This window comes from Amblyomma maculatum, chromosome 11 (genome assembly GCF_055883805.1).
Source record: "Amblyomma maculatum isolate TAMU_Amacu chromosome 11, ASM5588380v1, whole genome shotgun sequence".
Lineage (NCBI taxonomy): Eukaryota > Metazoa > Arthropoda > Arachnida > Ixodida > Ixodidae > Amblyomma > Amblyomma maculatum.
This window is the reverse complement of record NC_139354.1, coordinates 67,510,929-67,527,584: the sequence shown is the minus strand read 5'-3', so window position 1 is coordinate 67,527,584 and position 16,656 is coordinate 67,510,929. Positions and strand designations below refer to the sequence as shown.

General features: G+C 43.3%; 1 protein-coding gene across 1 annotated transcript in view; it reads right to left on the bottom strand.

Annotated features, from left to right (window-relative positions):
• Nucleotides 1-2,241: 2,241 nt before the first annotated feature.
• LOC146174032 (uncharacterized) overlaps nucleotides 2,242-16,656 on the bottom strand; it is a 69,938-nt gene continuing 55,523 nt past the window's right edge. Inside the window, exons 5-7 of the mRNA XM_084583700.1 lie at nucleotides 8,682-8,816; nucleotides 6,964-7,146; nucleotides 2,242-4,229 (exon numbers count right to left, since the gene is read on the bottom strand). Of these exons, the coding sequence (XP_084439826.1) occupies nucleotides 4,201-4,229; nucleotides 6,964-7,146; nucleotides 8,682-8,816 (347 nt within the window). The 3' untranslated portion in view covers nucleotides 2,242-4,200. The remainder of the gene's footprint in view (nucleotides 4,230-6,963; nucleotides 7,147-8,681; nucleotides 8,817-16,656) is intronic.

Below are 16,656 nucleotides of genomic sequence, written 5' to 3'. Positions count from 1 at the left end.
TGAATTTTTCCAGATCCATCGCACCACAATGTTTATAGGCACCGATCCTACATTACATAAACAGTATCAAACTCCTTCGTGTACGCGTATTTGCACAGCTTACTGTGGAACGCGAATGATCGAGGCCGGGCGCAGTAGCATGTTGAACCAGGCTCATGCTTGGCTCGAAAGCCTCCTGCGGCGGCCGACACAGTGTAATCACATAATAGACGTGTTTGACGCCCGGAAGCGATATCGAGCTCGTTCATGGACGCATGTTTGAGCAGAGTATTAAGGAATCTGTCGAAGCAGAGAAGGAAATTAGAAGTCGCAACGTGAGTTTTTCGGTTGTAGCTATGCTGATGTTGCCGTTCGTAAGAAGTTTGGGCAGCGCAGTACCGCTTTATGCAGTAAAATGGGAATGTAGGCAGCGAGTACAAATCCATGTCCATTCTTCCGTCATTTTTTGCTCTGAATGCGAACAAATAACACAAACTTCTGCAGCACTATAGATATGCAGCTAGTGCGACGGCAGCAGCCGCACTGCGCATGGTGTCTCCTGGCGGGGTTCACTGAACATCCGAGAGGTGGCAGCAGTTTTGCATAAGGTCTATAGACATTTTCAAAATTGGCCAAAGGGCGCTGCCATATTGGAGACTGGGCTGTGCTCATAGCACAGGAAAAAGCTGCGGGTTCTCACCCCACGCCTGCTTCATAAGTCAAACTGGTTTCTCCCAGGGTCGTGAAAAGATCTGGACAAATGTAACCTTGATTTTTTTTTTTTTTTCGAAATACTCTTATCTCTAACTACTTCGAGCTGCTGTGTGCGAACTATAGGTAATCTGTAGTGCCCAGGGGGCGCTGAGATTGCTTGTTTGAGCGCTTAAAAAGTGCTAACGTCAGCCGCTTGTGTCGCTACGAACAGCGAGACCTCTTTCTGAACCATTACAGGGCTGCGCGTTTGGACAATATGACATTCCTTGCTTAGCTTCTCTCGACATAGCCCCGTTATCGGACGCGATCCATGCGTGGTTTTGGCACAGCGCGGGCCTTAATTCGCTTTAGCTTGTGTTGTATTATTCTATATGATCAATGCATAAATGAGGATTCTGGGCGAACTTCTATTTCTGTTCAGTTCTATACAACAATGGTAGAATTTCTTCAGTGTTACACTTTTTCTTGCCGCGGGAGCCCATAAATTTAAACCATCGTTCTACAGATCACCACTTCTATGCTGACTGGTTCATCAACTCTTCTTGTCAGCAAACGAGTTATGATAAACGATATAATACTTTTCATAGCTCAGCTGTACTCTTGTAGCACTGAAAAGAAGCGGCGATATTCCTGTGAAAAATAAGCCTCCATTAGACGTGAAACGGAAAACTAAAGAAAGGCATTAGAATTTCGGAAGAAATGCCAGAAAGCCCTGCCTGTAAATTTAAAGCATTCACACTATGGTTGTATTATTTTTTATTATTCATTTTATAACACTGCCGTGTCGCTTGACTTCAAGCAAGAATTCTTCGAGCTGTATTATGTGGGTTCCTTCTGCGAAGCGTTTTTTTTTTTCCTCAGGAGGTCACTGCTTTGAAAGAGGTATACGAAACGTGAACGAAACCCTTGAAAAGCATAAATTGTTTTCACATAGCTTATAATTGTATTCATTCCTCAGAAACGTCTACAATTATTAGACAGGCTATAAAAAAATGACGAATTTGACAGATAGGAGACAGGCTCTTAACGTTACAAACGCAAATGCATGCATGCAGATATTGATGAATGGTACTTGCGCACTTTTGATCAGCTGCATCACTTTATTCCAGCATCGCAAACGTGGTCACTTTGCTTTTGAGGCAGTGGATTCAGCGGCTGCTGCATTTTCAAGAAAGTGCAGGCCAGATGTATTCACAGGTTTCTGATGCGTTACATCCTCAACGACAGCACCTTTTTTCAGCTTTTCCACCTACAGGGAGCACAAAGGCAGCTATACTCTCTTCTCAAGGATGCGTTTTACTCCCTAGGAAATTTAAGCAGAGTAAACAGCTGTTAATGGAGTGCAGAACAGCTGGTTCGCTCTTTTTGAGAGTACATCCCCAGTGTACGTACCTGAACGGACGAAGTAGCCGCTACGAGATATTACTGGTATACCTATATAGGTTTGGAATATGCCCGATCACAGTGCGAGCAGCCATTAAACGCCTAAAAGACGGCCGGCACATTTGGGACATGTTCAGTACGTGACTAAAGACTTACTTAAAGAGATGTTTTTAAGACGTTTCTTTTATTCATAGTGCAAGTCACTCAGAAGCAAACAAGTAAACAATAAAAAAGAAACATCGCCTCGCGCACACTTTTCGTTGTCCAAAAAGAAGGGAACACCATCGTTTATCTTTGCCAAGGACACGCGGATATACACTGGACAAGAGAGGAAGGAGTGTTCACTACGGCGGAAGTAGGCTGAGGGGAATGACACTACGTCGAACAACGGTAACCCTTAAGCTCCCTTTCCCACTTCCTTTCCCCATCTCAGATGCGTTAAGTATGAGAGCTGAAGTATGAAAAAGACGGCTAAGTTATTAAGACACGCGCAATGTCAGAACATGGCTGGGACACCAGCACATGTCACTGGCCCATTGCTTTCCCATCCCCCACCTGGAATGCCCTGAAAGTATTCTGTTGGCACATCGATTAATACGCAAAAAGCACGAGAAAGACTGTCACGACCTTACTAATAGAGAATGTAATGGTTGTGTGCGCTTGTGTCCCAAAAGCTAACTAAGGACCACGATAGAGTGATGTCAACTGCTCGCTCTGGTTAGAGTACCTAGAATCCTTCAGGAATAAGAGCGGTTTTGAATCTTATGCATGTGGAGACTGGCAGCGTTCTGAGGCATTCTGAAGTTAAGAAGTTCAGAGTCAGGCAACTCTACTTCTATATAAAGCACTGGAAGCCGGGAAGCGCGAAATTGGTCGACATTTTTATGGGAGAACGACCAGTAGACTCAAGCACGAGTTACATGCGCGCTCTGATGCCGTTTGGTTTAAAACTGTCATTGTTGCCAACTTACTTCTGAACTAAGCATCTGCCACGCTACTCTCTACTGCATCTTTAAGAAAAGCCTGTTGGCTATATCAATAAAAGTAGTTGGTGCAGCCGATTAGGGTGTGAACTTTGGTAGCTTTTTAAATAAATTCATGTCTGTTCATGAATATTGTTTTCTTGTCTGCCAGGCAAGTGAATACTAGATCTATTACATCACATCTTCAGCACAATCGCACACAACCGAACCAGATGAACCTTTTCGATATGTGCCCTGTTCCATCGGACGTGCCTGTTCATGAGACAGCTGCAGCCTGGTTTAACACTCCTAAATGCTTAACAACACATGTGTGCCGAGATATTACAAGCGGTCATGACTGCAATGTCACTGTGTGAAGGTATATGAGTGACGCCAAAGACTGCAAGTACATGGTTGTAAAAAAAAGAAAAGATTAATTTGAGTATACCTTGAAAGAGTCATCGACTCTCGTCTCGATTCAGGTTTTCTCAGCGCATGAGTTGCAGAGCCTGTTTAATTTTGTTCGTTCTCCACGACTGACGCTTGCCTTTACATGGTTGTGTACTGAAGTGCGGAATATTACAACCGTACTTTAGGACTCGATTACAGTAGCAGAAGCTACTCAGTATGTGCTTCTTTAAGCAAGAGAATATTATTGTGTTAATATTTTCTGGCATCAGACTCAGCCATCGCGGGATCTTTGGTTTGAAAGGCCCTGTGTCGAAACGAGAGTCGCAGTCAATATTTAATACCGGCCTTCGTGCCACAGAACATTCATGAGAGGCCATTGAGGGCGGTTAAATGAGTCTGATGAGAGTATTCAAGATTAAGCGAAGTCAATCGGGCCTTAACGAGCATTCGTCCTGTCAGACCCCAGACCCGGCGAATGAAAAAAAAAAAATGCTTTGTTTTTCGCCCGGACAACTCCCCCTGATCCCTATGACTTGGTGGTGGCATCCGATGTCTTGCGGCGTAGAGTGCTGCGCGTCGCCTTAGTTCGCGTTGAAGACGTCGTCGAGATTTGCGCTTTGAGTTGAAAGAAGGGCTCCTCTCGTCCATCACTCCGCTTCTCCCTCCCCCTCCCCGTTCGTTTGGAAAGATCTGGGCTGCCTTTTCTCGGGAAGAAGGCAGCTTGAAGAGCCCGTACACCAGACTGTGATGCCTACTCGTCCTCCTCCTCTTCTTCCTCATCTGCGAACAACCAAAATATGAATTTTATCGCGAGAAACACTGCATAACAAGACTAATAACTTAAAGGTCCTCATTTGCTGCTTCTTAATTTATCCGCCCACAATTTAAACACCACGAATTAAACCGAACGGCCGCCTCTTGGGGCAGGCTTATTGACCTCTTGCTTGGGGGTGATCAATGTACAAGGCGTGTAAAAAGTTCCTGCGCCAGACAGCTTCCTTTACTCACATATAGTTTTGAACATATGGCACCTACGCAGACGGAAATATTCTCAGAGGTCAAATAAATGCTTTTCACATCCTCTGCACAGACTTTGTGGATTGGTTGTGTCGTAAATGCCCAACTATACGGCTCCAGTGCGGACCTTGTGACCTCCAAACTATCGACGCACTTGGACACAAGAAACCCAGGCCGCATTGTTTGCTTTACTCATATTATATTCTTGAACATGAAACGTCTACTAAGGTGCTGATGTCGTCAGAGGTGAAACTAATACTTGTCTTATTCCCTAGGCAGATTTTGTGACTTGACGACGTAGTAAATGACTGCCTAAAAGTAGGCCCTGTGACATTCGAACTTTCGATGTATCCTAAACATTGAAAAGCTTCCGACTGTTCCAATGAAAAGCTTCCTCTACTAGACACTAAACATTCTCCACCAACGGGGATCTAAAGGTGTATGCTTTATAGAACCAAAGCTTCTTCTCCTCTTTTGAGGCGAAACGATTGGTCGGAGGTCTCATTTTCTTGGAAAAACTTGAGGCAACCTTGCGGTGCAGTCAGATTGTCATTTAGGAACAGGTGAACATCTACCCAGAGCCCACAGGCCTTGGTCTGCAAACGTGCTCCCTAGGAAAAAATAAAAGGCCAGCATCTTTTAAATGGAATTCTGATTGCTCGTTAGCACCATTCAGTACCGCTAAGGTTCTGAGGGTGGCCAGCTAAAGATCTATCGAATGACAGGACGAGATATTGAGCACTGATCATTAGTGCGGCATTCTGTAGATATAGAGGGAGGAAAAAAAAGTTGAGCACTGAGCAGAATTTGATGGGTCGATAATCGCTTGTGCCTTCACTTGTGTAGTCTTCTCTGCCCGCAGATGACCACTACGGTTGTTCTCATTTTTATGACTCTTGGTACCTTTCTACACCATTCAAAACGGCGACGAGTCGGCCTCTGTGCAAAGTGTCATACTTAAAATAATGTAGGACAGAAAGGTGAGCTCGCAGTTGGGTCGTTTCTTGAAGGAACAGCGCAACGACGAAGGTCAAATGCAGTCCACTACGCTAACCCTGCTCTTTTTACCATTACCCCTGCTGCTTACGTCGCTTATTGCTGCTGCGTTGTACCCTTTAGCTCTTCAAGAAAAATCAGCGGAAACCTTTTATCAAAGACTCCTCTTTCCTAAAAGACATTTTAACACCAATAAACATGAACAGCGTACGACCAGGAATGTACAAGGTGGTTCTAAATATGTGCGAACACCGCGAAGCGTGGCCGCGCTCCGCGAAGCGTCAGCGCATCCGGCGCGGCCGCGCATAGAAGCAAAGTAGCGCAAGCGCACAGGGGCTTGGAGGAGGTGCTTCGTGTCGTCTACTACAGCACGAAGACGCACCGTGTTTCTTTACTGAGAAGCGCACCTAACCGTGTGTTATGCACGGAGATGGTGTTATCGCGGTCCACTCACTGCAGCGTTTGCTCAGTCCTATGGAAGGCTATCAGTTGTCTTATCATACTAGCTTGAGAATGGCAATGTCTTATCCGCCGGCGAAGCTGATAAGCTCCTGCAAATGAGTGCTAAGCTAAGCGGCTAGTCTGCCTTAGTGAGTGTTGCTCGGATGATTTGACAAAACTTGTTCAATGCCATCTTTATGTTCATCGTCTGACAATCGACACGAAGTACGAAAGCCACTTTTTCCTCTGCTGCTTAATAATTATGCTGTCCCAGTAATAAAAACAGTAGCAGTGTAAGGACAGTGCGCTTTCGCGTTGCAGCAGACGACACGAAGCACCGCCTCCAGGCCCCTGTGCGCATGCGCCACTTTGCTTCGATGCACGGCCGCACCGGATGTGTCGACGCTCCGCGAAACACGGCCACGCTTCGTGTTGTTCGCACATATTTATGACCACCCTGTACACACAGCGCGAAAGGGAGCAGAGGAGAAGAAGAATGGGGAATGAAGGCTCACAATCCTGAGCTAGAAATTCTGTACACATAAAAAAGCGCAGTATTCGTTGACTTTCTTAAGCAAGCTGCAATATTTTCGCTGACTGATCCGCCATAGTTCTGCATGTCTGAATTTTGGGCCACATGGTCCAGGCTAGGTGGTTATTCAGGAGGGTTTGCATGCGAAAACAACCTTCTGATATCATATGCAGCTAAACGAATAAGAGCATGAACAGAAACAAGACCATCCCGGCTGTGGCGGTCTATTTTCGATGGAGGCGAAAAGCGAGGTGCCCGTGTCCTGTGCGATGTCAGCGCACATTTAAGAGCACCACGTGGTTGCAATTTCCGGAGTCCTCCACCACAGCGTTTCTCATAACCTAAGCAACCTAAGTCGCTTTGGGACAGTAAACCCCATAAACAAAACCAGAAACAAGACGTAACAAAGATGCTGGTTAGCCCTTCTTGTCGGCACATGAAATCATGTACAAGAAACAATAGCTTTTTCACGAGTGGCATGTCCCGATTACGTGCATTGTCTTTTGATGTGTGCAATGCTCTTCTCACCCTGCTTGGGCCTGCGCTTCGCCTGGCGCAGATCGCCGGCCGAGCGGCACGGCTTGGTGACGATCTTGTGGCTCTCGCATGTGGCGCTGTTGCCGCTCACCAGCGGCATGGTCTTGGTCCTGGTCTGCGTCTGTGCGTCGCATTCGCTCCACTTAACGCTGCGGTTGTAGCGGCAGCCCAGTCCTGCGATGAAGAACGTCGTGGTCAAAACACGGTGTCATCGACCACTGTCTGTCTCTTAGAAGTGAAAAGCTGAAGACACGCGAAGCAGGTCTTCATCACGTACGTTTTATAGCAATTTGAAGATTCTCACTTTCACTACGGTTGATCTGGGTCAACAAACTTTTTCTTAAGTGGCAATTACTTGGTTTCCACCTGGTAGGGTGACGCAGAACCGAGAAACCAAACTGTTAGGCTAAATATGAAGAACATGCGAGGATATTTATTGCAATAAGTCATGGGGGAAAAGTGATCACCTTCAACTCGTCTGAGATTGGGGTTAAGTTAGTTTCTCACGTTTGCGTTCTCCTGTGCAGATGCACTTCATACTGTTCGCCGCCGCGAGCAACAGAATGAGAACTGCAATGATGTACTAAAGCTTGCGATGTGACGCGTCGGCTCGTCCTCGATGCTCTTCTCGTCCGAGCCTTCATTTGCGTATTCCACTCGCTTAATTGTGCCATCTGGGCTTGAGTATTATCAAGTGCTCCACCAGTTCTGCTTTTAAGCCCACTGAACCACGTGACGGCAGAAAGTTTGGACGACTTGCGTATTAGTGTGTAACATACGGCTCACGCGTGATGTGTACGAAATGTCTGTACAGAATGCGTGTGCACATTGTACCCGCAGTGGCCGCATAGCATATGTTGGTTATAGTAGTCAAAAGTGTTATACCGTTGAATTGCTTATGTCCAGTAAAACTGCACTGGATTAATTGTAAGTATCAAATAATTAACGTTAATTAGGTAATTCTCGGTAAAGTGAAGCTTACGTAACATAATTAGATCATATATCGTTGGTTAGCTACATCGACCATATTTGCATTACGTATTTACTGTTAATTAGCAAATTGTGTTTAAAAATTAAAATTTACGCTATATCGTGTACGATAGATTACACTATACAATTGAAGGTCTTGCTTATAAAGGGTTAATTCATTAATTGTGATTAACTATTGAACATTAGGCTACAGCGTCAATTCATATCAATAAAAAGGTCTAGACGAGTAAAATTCAAAATCAAACGCTAAACCGCGCACACACCATATAAAAACGAGCGCTAATGGAAATAATGCTAGTCTAACGTGGTTAAATGAAAAAAAAAAAAAATACGCAACAGAAACGAAACAGTACCACTGAGGCCTAATGCTACGCATTCACAGCAAACGAATGTGGTCAAACAGGCATGCTAGCAAAGAATCATCTGTATTTATTCCTCCTAACGTGAACATATTAGTTATCAGAAGCTGCGCGTTGTGGAAAAGTTAACAGTCCTTTTTCAGGAGTCTATTTTTGGCGCACCTGATTCCTGGAGAATAGTTTTAAGAATTTTTGATTAGGGTGGCGACATTCCACATTTAACCCCGCGGTTATTTTACTGTGACGTTACCAGAGCATTAACGCAGAAGCGGCCAACGTGTACAACGCGGAAGGCGGGTTTTCTGGAGAACGACGCCACTAATACCATCTAGTTAATTGAGAGGTTGGAAAACGACTGACCAGACTTGCACTTCTTAACCATGTGGCGGGTGGGTTCGCACGTGGGATCGCTCCGGGGTTTCAGCTTGTCCACTCGGCTTCGTGTGTTGGCCGTCGTGTTACACGGGTTCCACGCGCCCTTCTCATAGCGGCATGCTGCAAGATAATTAAAAAAAAAAAACAGTGAAAACAGGGGCGCATCAGCCTTTTAGAGGCAGAAGAACTCGCGGAAAACAAGGCGTATAGGACCTGAAGAAAGCATATGCACACACACCCTTTCCGGAGTTACATCATAATCATCATCAACCGAACTACACCCATCATCGTCATTATCACCATCATCATCTGCCGAATTAGACCCCCTGAAGGGCGAAGGCAGGGCCTCTCCAACTAACTAGGTCCTGTGCTAGCTGCATCCACGAATATCCTGCGAATATTTTACCCTCATCCGCCAACCTAACTTTCTGCCGCCCCCTGCTACGCTCTCCTTGCCTTGGAATCCAGTTTGTGACCCTAAACGACCATCGGTTATGCACTCTTCGCACTACATGCCCTGCCCATGCCCATTTCTTCTTGATTTCCACACGAATGTCGTAGACTATAAGTATTTCTCTGACCCACTCTGCACGCTTCGTATCTCCTGACATTACACCAATCCTGTTCCGTTCCACATCACTCTGCATTACCCTCAACCTAAGTAGTACCCTTTTCGTTAGCCTCCACGTTTCAGTCCCATAGGTGAGTACAGGTAAGATGCAACTGTTATACACTTTCCTCTTTAGCGATACCAGTAAGCTGATAGTCTAATCTGCGAGTATTTGCCAAATGCGCTGCATCCTAATCTTATTCTCCTAGTTGTTTCCCTTTCATGGTCCAGATCTGCGGCTAATATACCTGCCCTAAGTAAACATATTCGCCAACCACTTCCAGTGCTTCGGTACCTATACTGCTCTTCTTTCCCAAGGCTATTGAACATTACCTTAGTCTTCTGCATAATAATTTAGGACTACCTTTCTGCTTTTCATTTTCGGTTATCGAACATTCTTTGCAATTCATCCCCTGAATTACTTAGCAATTAAGGCAATGTCATCAGTTAATAATATATTACTGAGGTTTTCTCCATCAATCCTTTTCCCTAACTGCATGCTCCCATTCCGAGTCTCTGAACACTTCCTCTATGGAAGCTGCGAATAGTACTGGGGAGATTGTGTTTTCTTCATTATAATAATTTTATTACTTTCTTTATGCAGGACTATGATTACAGCGCATCCATTATATCCAGGACTTTCACATAAGGCTCATCTACACCCTGATTTCGCAATGTCAGCATAACTGCCTTGTTTTCGACTGAGTCAAATGCTTTTTCGTAATCAATGAACGCTATGTAATGGAGCTTGTTATATTTTGAGAATTTTTCCGTCACTTGGTTGATAGTTTAGGTAGGATCGGTAGTACTCTTTCCGAAAACCTGTTTGATCCTTTTGTTGATAGAAGTGTAAGGTTGCCCTTAATATATATATTAGCTATTACCTTAGTGAATACCTTGTACGTAAAATATATTATTGGTCTCTAATTTTTCAAGTCAGTTGCGTCCCAGTTCCAATAAATTAAGATAATGTTAGCGTTCTTCAATGATTCTGGTACTTTCCATGTCATCAGGCATTGCGTATACAGGGTGGTTAGTTTTTCTAGCACGATATCACCGCCGTCCCTCAACTAATCTCCAGTTACCTGATATTTCCCAGCTGCTTTCCCCTTTTCATAGCTTTTAAAACTTTCTTAACCTCGTCCTTCGTTACTGACGGAACGTCTGATTGCTCTTCGCTACCGCCAATCTCATTATTATCCTGACTACTTTGGCTACTGTATAGGTCAATATAAAACTCCTCGGCTATATTGACTGTCTTGTCCATATTAGGGATGACATTGCACGTCTTGTCCATGAGGTCATACACCTCATCTTTGCCTATGCCCAATGTCCTCTTCATCGCTTTAAGGCTGGTACTGGAGTTACATCCAATTAATTTCTGGCTTATCCACGCACATAAAACCACTTTAATGCGCAAACGTTCACGAAAAAATTACAACTAATTAAAGATAGGTTGCCCAGTTGATCCTCTACAGAAAACGCCAGTCTTCGTCGTCGATAAGCGTGGTCGACCGCACATACTTATTGATCAGGAACACCTCAAACAGCTCGCGATCAGTCGTGTCCGTACACCCCCTTTGCAATAATGGCAGTCCGGTGAAGCTAGGGCGAACGATTCCGACTGTCTTTCACATATAAAGCCAAATTTCTCTCTGTACTCGATTGCAAAGTTTTGCCATGCTCTCCGAGTTATTATTTCATTCAAGCTCTGTTCAGTGTACCCGATGCCTATTTTCCAAAACGATGTGGGAACTGTTTACACAACCTCCACTGCACACGTTGCGAACTTCGTTTGGGACAAGTTTTTTTCTGGCTATGCAGTCAAAGCTACAACACTGAAACGCATCAGATACTGTGCAGCAGAATATAATAATAATAATAATAATAATAATAATAATAATAATAATAATAATAATAATAATAATAATAATAATAATAATAATAACAATAATCAATCAATCAATCAATCAATCTTTATTTAATGTGCGCAGGAACAACCATGTTGTCTTTGTGCTGCAGCACAAATAAAAAAAGAAACAAAAACGAAAAAGCACAAACATGTTTACACACACAGAGATAACACACAAAAAAAGAAATAAATAATACATGAAATGAAACTGAGACGAAAAGTATCACGGAAAGTAAGCAAACAATGAGTAGAATCACTTATATACACAGTGAGATAATTTTTGAGCACACCAGGAAAGAAAAAAAAAAAGAACGGTAGATAGAAGAAAAAAAAAACAACAACAAATAACTGACATTGATTATAGTAATATAGAAATATACATAAAATAAACAACCATTCCAGGCGCAACAAGTGCATGGTACTTAAAACACAGGCAAGAAGTACAGAATAATACAATAAAGAAGTAAAATTGAACAAGGGACAGTAACATTCGAATATAAAGTTTAAAGTTGAAATATAAGTAAGAAACGGATAAAAAGTAGTTCAAGATAAAGACAGCATTGAACAGGAGAAAAAACAAAAAGTGAAGTAAATACAATATTAAGGCTAGAAAGTGGGAGTTATATGTAATAAAGTACTATTTAGAATACAACGCTACGAACATCCAATGTAAATGAACAGAGCGAGTTTTGGAAGATGTCAAGGTGAGGACAAAAAGAGTTAAATAACCACTGCATCCTGTCCAGAGGGGAGTGGGAATGAAGAGGAGAAACCTGAAATGGTCTGAATTCCCTCATGCTCTTTCGCGGAACGCGCAGTAGGATGTACTCTAAGAGCTGAGGGCACATAATGTGGCCATGAAGGAGTTTGTACAGAAATATGATATCAAGTCTGATACGACGGCAGTGAAGAGAAAGAAGATTCAGTTGGGCGCTCCTGGTGGAGCGAGAGGGGGAAGTTGCCCAAGGAAAGCGATAATGAAATATCCGTAAAAATTTTTTTGTACTCTGTCAACCTTGTCCAAGTTCGGTTTGCAAGTGCCATTCCAAACAACCGACGCATACTCCAAGACCGGCAAGCATATGGACAGGTACAGTTTTAGGAACGGAAGTGGAGTATGGAACTCTCTCGAAAGTCTGCAAACGAAACCGAGTGTGCGCATAGCCCGCTGAGCAATGCGTTTAGTGTGAGAGGAGAAGCTGAGGGTGCGGTCAAAAAGTACACCAAGGTCATTAATTTCATCAACCCTGTCCAACAGCACAGAATTCACAGAATAATGGTAGAGAAAGCTATGTGTTTTACGAGTAAAGGACACAACCCTAGTTTTGGAAGAATTGAGAGTAAGTCGATTCTTCGCACACCAATCAGAAAAAGCAGATATGTCCGATTGCAACAACAAGCAATCTTGAAAAGAATGTATTACCTTGAATATTTTTATATCATCAGCATAAAGAAGAAACGAGGAGTTCTTTATTGCCGAGGAAACATCATTAATAAAAACGGAGAAGAGAAGCGAGCCTAGTACTGAACCTTGAGGAACTCCACTCGTTGCAGGGTAAACGAAAGAAGTCTGTCCATTGACACTGACAAAGCAGAAGCGATCAAGGAGATAGTTGCGTAGGAGGGCTACGAGTGAGACTTCAACGCCAGAGAGTAGAAGTTTTTCAAGAAGTAGTGAGTGAGTAACAACGTCAAAAGCTTTGCTCATATCACAGTAAACAGTGTCAACCTGACCCCTCTGAAGGACTGCTGCAGAGGCATACGTCATAAACGTGACTAGGTTGGTAGAAGTAGAGCGACCCGACATGAAGCCATGTTGATTCGGTACTATGATATGTTTGAGATGGAAGGAAAGTACGCTGTGCAAAGCTAATTCGAAAAGCTTAGAGGTTGCACATAGAAGAGAAATCGGACGATAACTGGAAACATCATATTTGTTTCCAGACTTGAAGACAGGAAACACGCGTGCCATTTTCCACACGCGAGGGAAGGCAGCATTTTTTAAACAGTTATTAAATATGGCAGTCAGTACTGGTACAAAGATATAACTGAAGGCTTTTATTATGGCAGCTGGAATGCCATCAGGTCCAGGAGACAAAGAAGGTCTCAGACGCTTAAGACTCTCAGTTATCAACTCCTCGTCAAAGAGAATGGAATTAGATAGTGCACCAGATGGGAGGCAAACGGAATCACAATGTGGATGTTTATAAACGGAGGAAAAATGTTGGGCAAAACTGTCGGCAACATCCCGAATTTCCGAACCCTGAGAGTCAACTAAGCTGATACTTAGATCTGATTTAATGGAACGCTTGCGAACGTAACGCCAGAACTGACTAGGACGATTTGAGGCACTCCTCTCTAAAGACTCAAGATATGAGTCATAGTCCCGCTTGTATAAGCGTTTGCAAAGAGAACGCACACGGCGAAACTCATCTGCCCAATTGTGAAACCCAGGGCGTTTCGCTTTACGATGGGCCCGTTCCTTGAGTTTTAACGCCGTTATTAGTTCCCTTGAAAACCAGGAAGGGAACTTCCTACGCGTAGGAGTATGCAAAGGTATGTACCGACGCATACCATCAAGAACTATTTCTGTAAAGCGGCTGACTTGTCCATCTGAATCATTAATGTCATTTAAAAGGGACCAGTCGACGGAAGAGAAGAAATTGAAAAGACCGACATAATCACCACGTGCATACGCGAAACGGGGCGAATTCCTCACCCGATCTGAATTAGTAGAAGGTGAGGCAGAGACAGCAGTAGTAACTAGAAGCGGAAGGTGAAATTTGTCACAGCGAGTAAGCGGTATGTCTGAACTCGAGACTCGAACACTTTCAAAATTCGATAGACAGATGTCAAGAATAATAATAATAATAATAATAATAATAATAATAATAATAATAATAATAATAATAATAATAATAATAATAATAATAATTGGTTCACAGGAAACCTGAAGCAGATATAGGCCGTTCATAAATATCGGGGATCGGGCTCTGAAATACTGTACCATTAAGTAAATATTCAGGTTATTAATACAACAACGCTAATGTGGTGCATTTTCAAATTAGTACAGTAGGCCAAGCAAACAGAATGGTTGCGCCATCTGTCGGGAATCTCCCGAAGGGTATTTCGGCTGCTGATTGCTGTGTGTACCCGCCAGCTTCTGTACGCTTTCGCAATGCCCTTGTTACACGTCGTACACAGGCGTGACATTTATTAACCACAAATTTACGTTCACTCCATGCGTAAAGTATTCTAAACAAAGTCATTTATGCATCGGCGGCGGCTCAAAAACTATAGTTTCAAGAAAAGGGTGAACTGGAACCGAAACCGTATACTCAGGTATGCCAGGATGGTGTAGCAACACTGCGACGGAAGCTCCGCCTCCGGAGCCCTGGCTGCACAGCCATAAAATGTTCGGGAGCATAGTTACTGCGTTTGTCAGTACAGTGTACTTTAGACCACATGAGTGGGAAAGCATACACCGGACATACTAAGCAGTGCTTGAATGGACGTCTCAGAGGACACTCCGAGACGTTGCAATCGGACACAGGGAGCAACGCGGCTTTGCATGAACTGTTCACATTTGTTTCACCAAACTAGCGTTATTTACAGGGGAAAGTCACGAGCCATATAGCTTTTTGAGTTAGGCTGAATATGTTCGTCTAATAGAAACGTATATAGTACTCCGCTGTTTTATGCCCTGTGTACAGGCCCTGCAAGAGTTTTTTTTTACTTTTTTCTTGCAAAAACAAAATGCAGACATGTCCCAGCGTAAGTGCTCATGTTCTTTGTCGTGTCAAGAGGAGATTGTCCTAAGAGGGCAACAAGTGGGCATGACCTTGGGCAATGGTTTGAAGAAAAGCCACTGCTTGAAAACGAGCGCCGCGTGGCAGATAACAGGGCGTGCTAAGGAAGTGCCCCGGAAATACGAACGTGTCGCAATCTGGAGAGCGATACTTCTTCATTAGCGCCATAAGTGAGGGCCGACTGCGCGCGGCGTGTATTTTGCTTCTATATTGAAACGCGTGACGTGGCTTTTGCGCAGGTCGTTCCTTCGAGAAAGTTTGTTCGGAAAAACGCCTCAGGCGTCTGCGAATGCTCCCATTTCAGACCCTTCACCCTTTGTCAAGACAGGTTTCTGAAACAGGCTAAAAAGCGCCGAAAGAAAGTTTTTTCTGAAAGCATGCTTCATCCAGGTCGAGATGATCAGTTCGGCGGACGTCCAGACTAGTAAAAGTTTTGGGTGTTAATTTTGTTTCCGAAAACATTACTCTCGCATTAATGCACCCACTAGATTTCTCACAACGGACAGTTTTTGCAAATGCTACTTAAGAATATGTTAGCACCCCTAGCTAACAATGAAAGCACTTGGTTTGGCAGTCACAGACTACAGTGCGTTGGCCACATGATGTAATTAGGAGCGTATTTAGAACAAAATGTCAGTGGCACGAACACGTTAGGAAATAACTTTTACAATATACAAAAAAAAAATATCATTCATTTGCAAACTACGCCATTTCCTCTAAATTCTTATAACCGTCTAATATAGCTTCATTCGCTTTCTATTACATATGCAGTAAGAATTGATGTCCAAACATTTCATATCATTCTCACTTCCATACAAGTCGCTTAGAACATATTTTTATGGGCAATCATATTTACTAACAAGGAAGATTAAAATAAATTCCCTTTTAGCTTACTTAATATCCATCTGTATGAACCCCAGTTATAAACATACTTCACAAGCCAATTCACAGTGGCACTAAGTTGTCTTCGAGTAATAATAACAAACAGCGCCAGCAAGTGCTAACTATGATTATCCTTCTACCACTACTTTGACTGTACCAAATATAAGAACAAACAACAGATCATTTTTTTTTTCTTTTGTAGCGGCACATTCATGGAGCTGTTTGCCAAACAGCATTGCGTCATCAACATCTCACACATTTAAAATCACCTTGCGAAAGCAGGCTCCTATTTTGCTTTAGGACCCCTATCATTAACCATACAACCACAAGAACAAACCATACAACGTTTTTGGTTGCAGCAAAAATGTACTTTCGGTTAGATTATCAGTTATTTGCTGAAATTTCTGTTCACGCTATGCATGTCCTGTATTCTTGTATTTCTCTTAGTTTTTGTAGTTGCATAGTTGCTCAGATTGACAAATATGTGATGTATAACCTAAGGACCACTTCCGCAACGCTTATTTATGTTCTGTGGCCCCGCCTGTACACAAATACGGATGTATATGTTACCTGTCAATAAAGTGATTTATTAATTGACTGAAAAGAACAGCTGTAGCTTTCTGTTTCGAACTCAGAGTGCCAAAGGCTTAGACCAAACAGAACGACAGAAATATGCGTTGTGGGGCTAGTTGGTTCATACTCAGATAAGTTTTATGCGCACAAAACGACGACACAAAAAGACAAGGG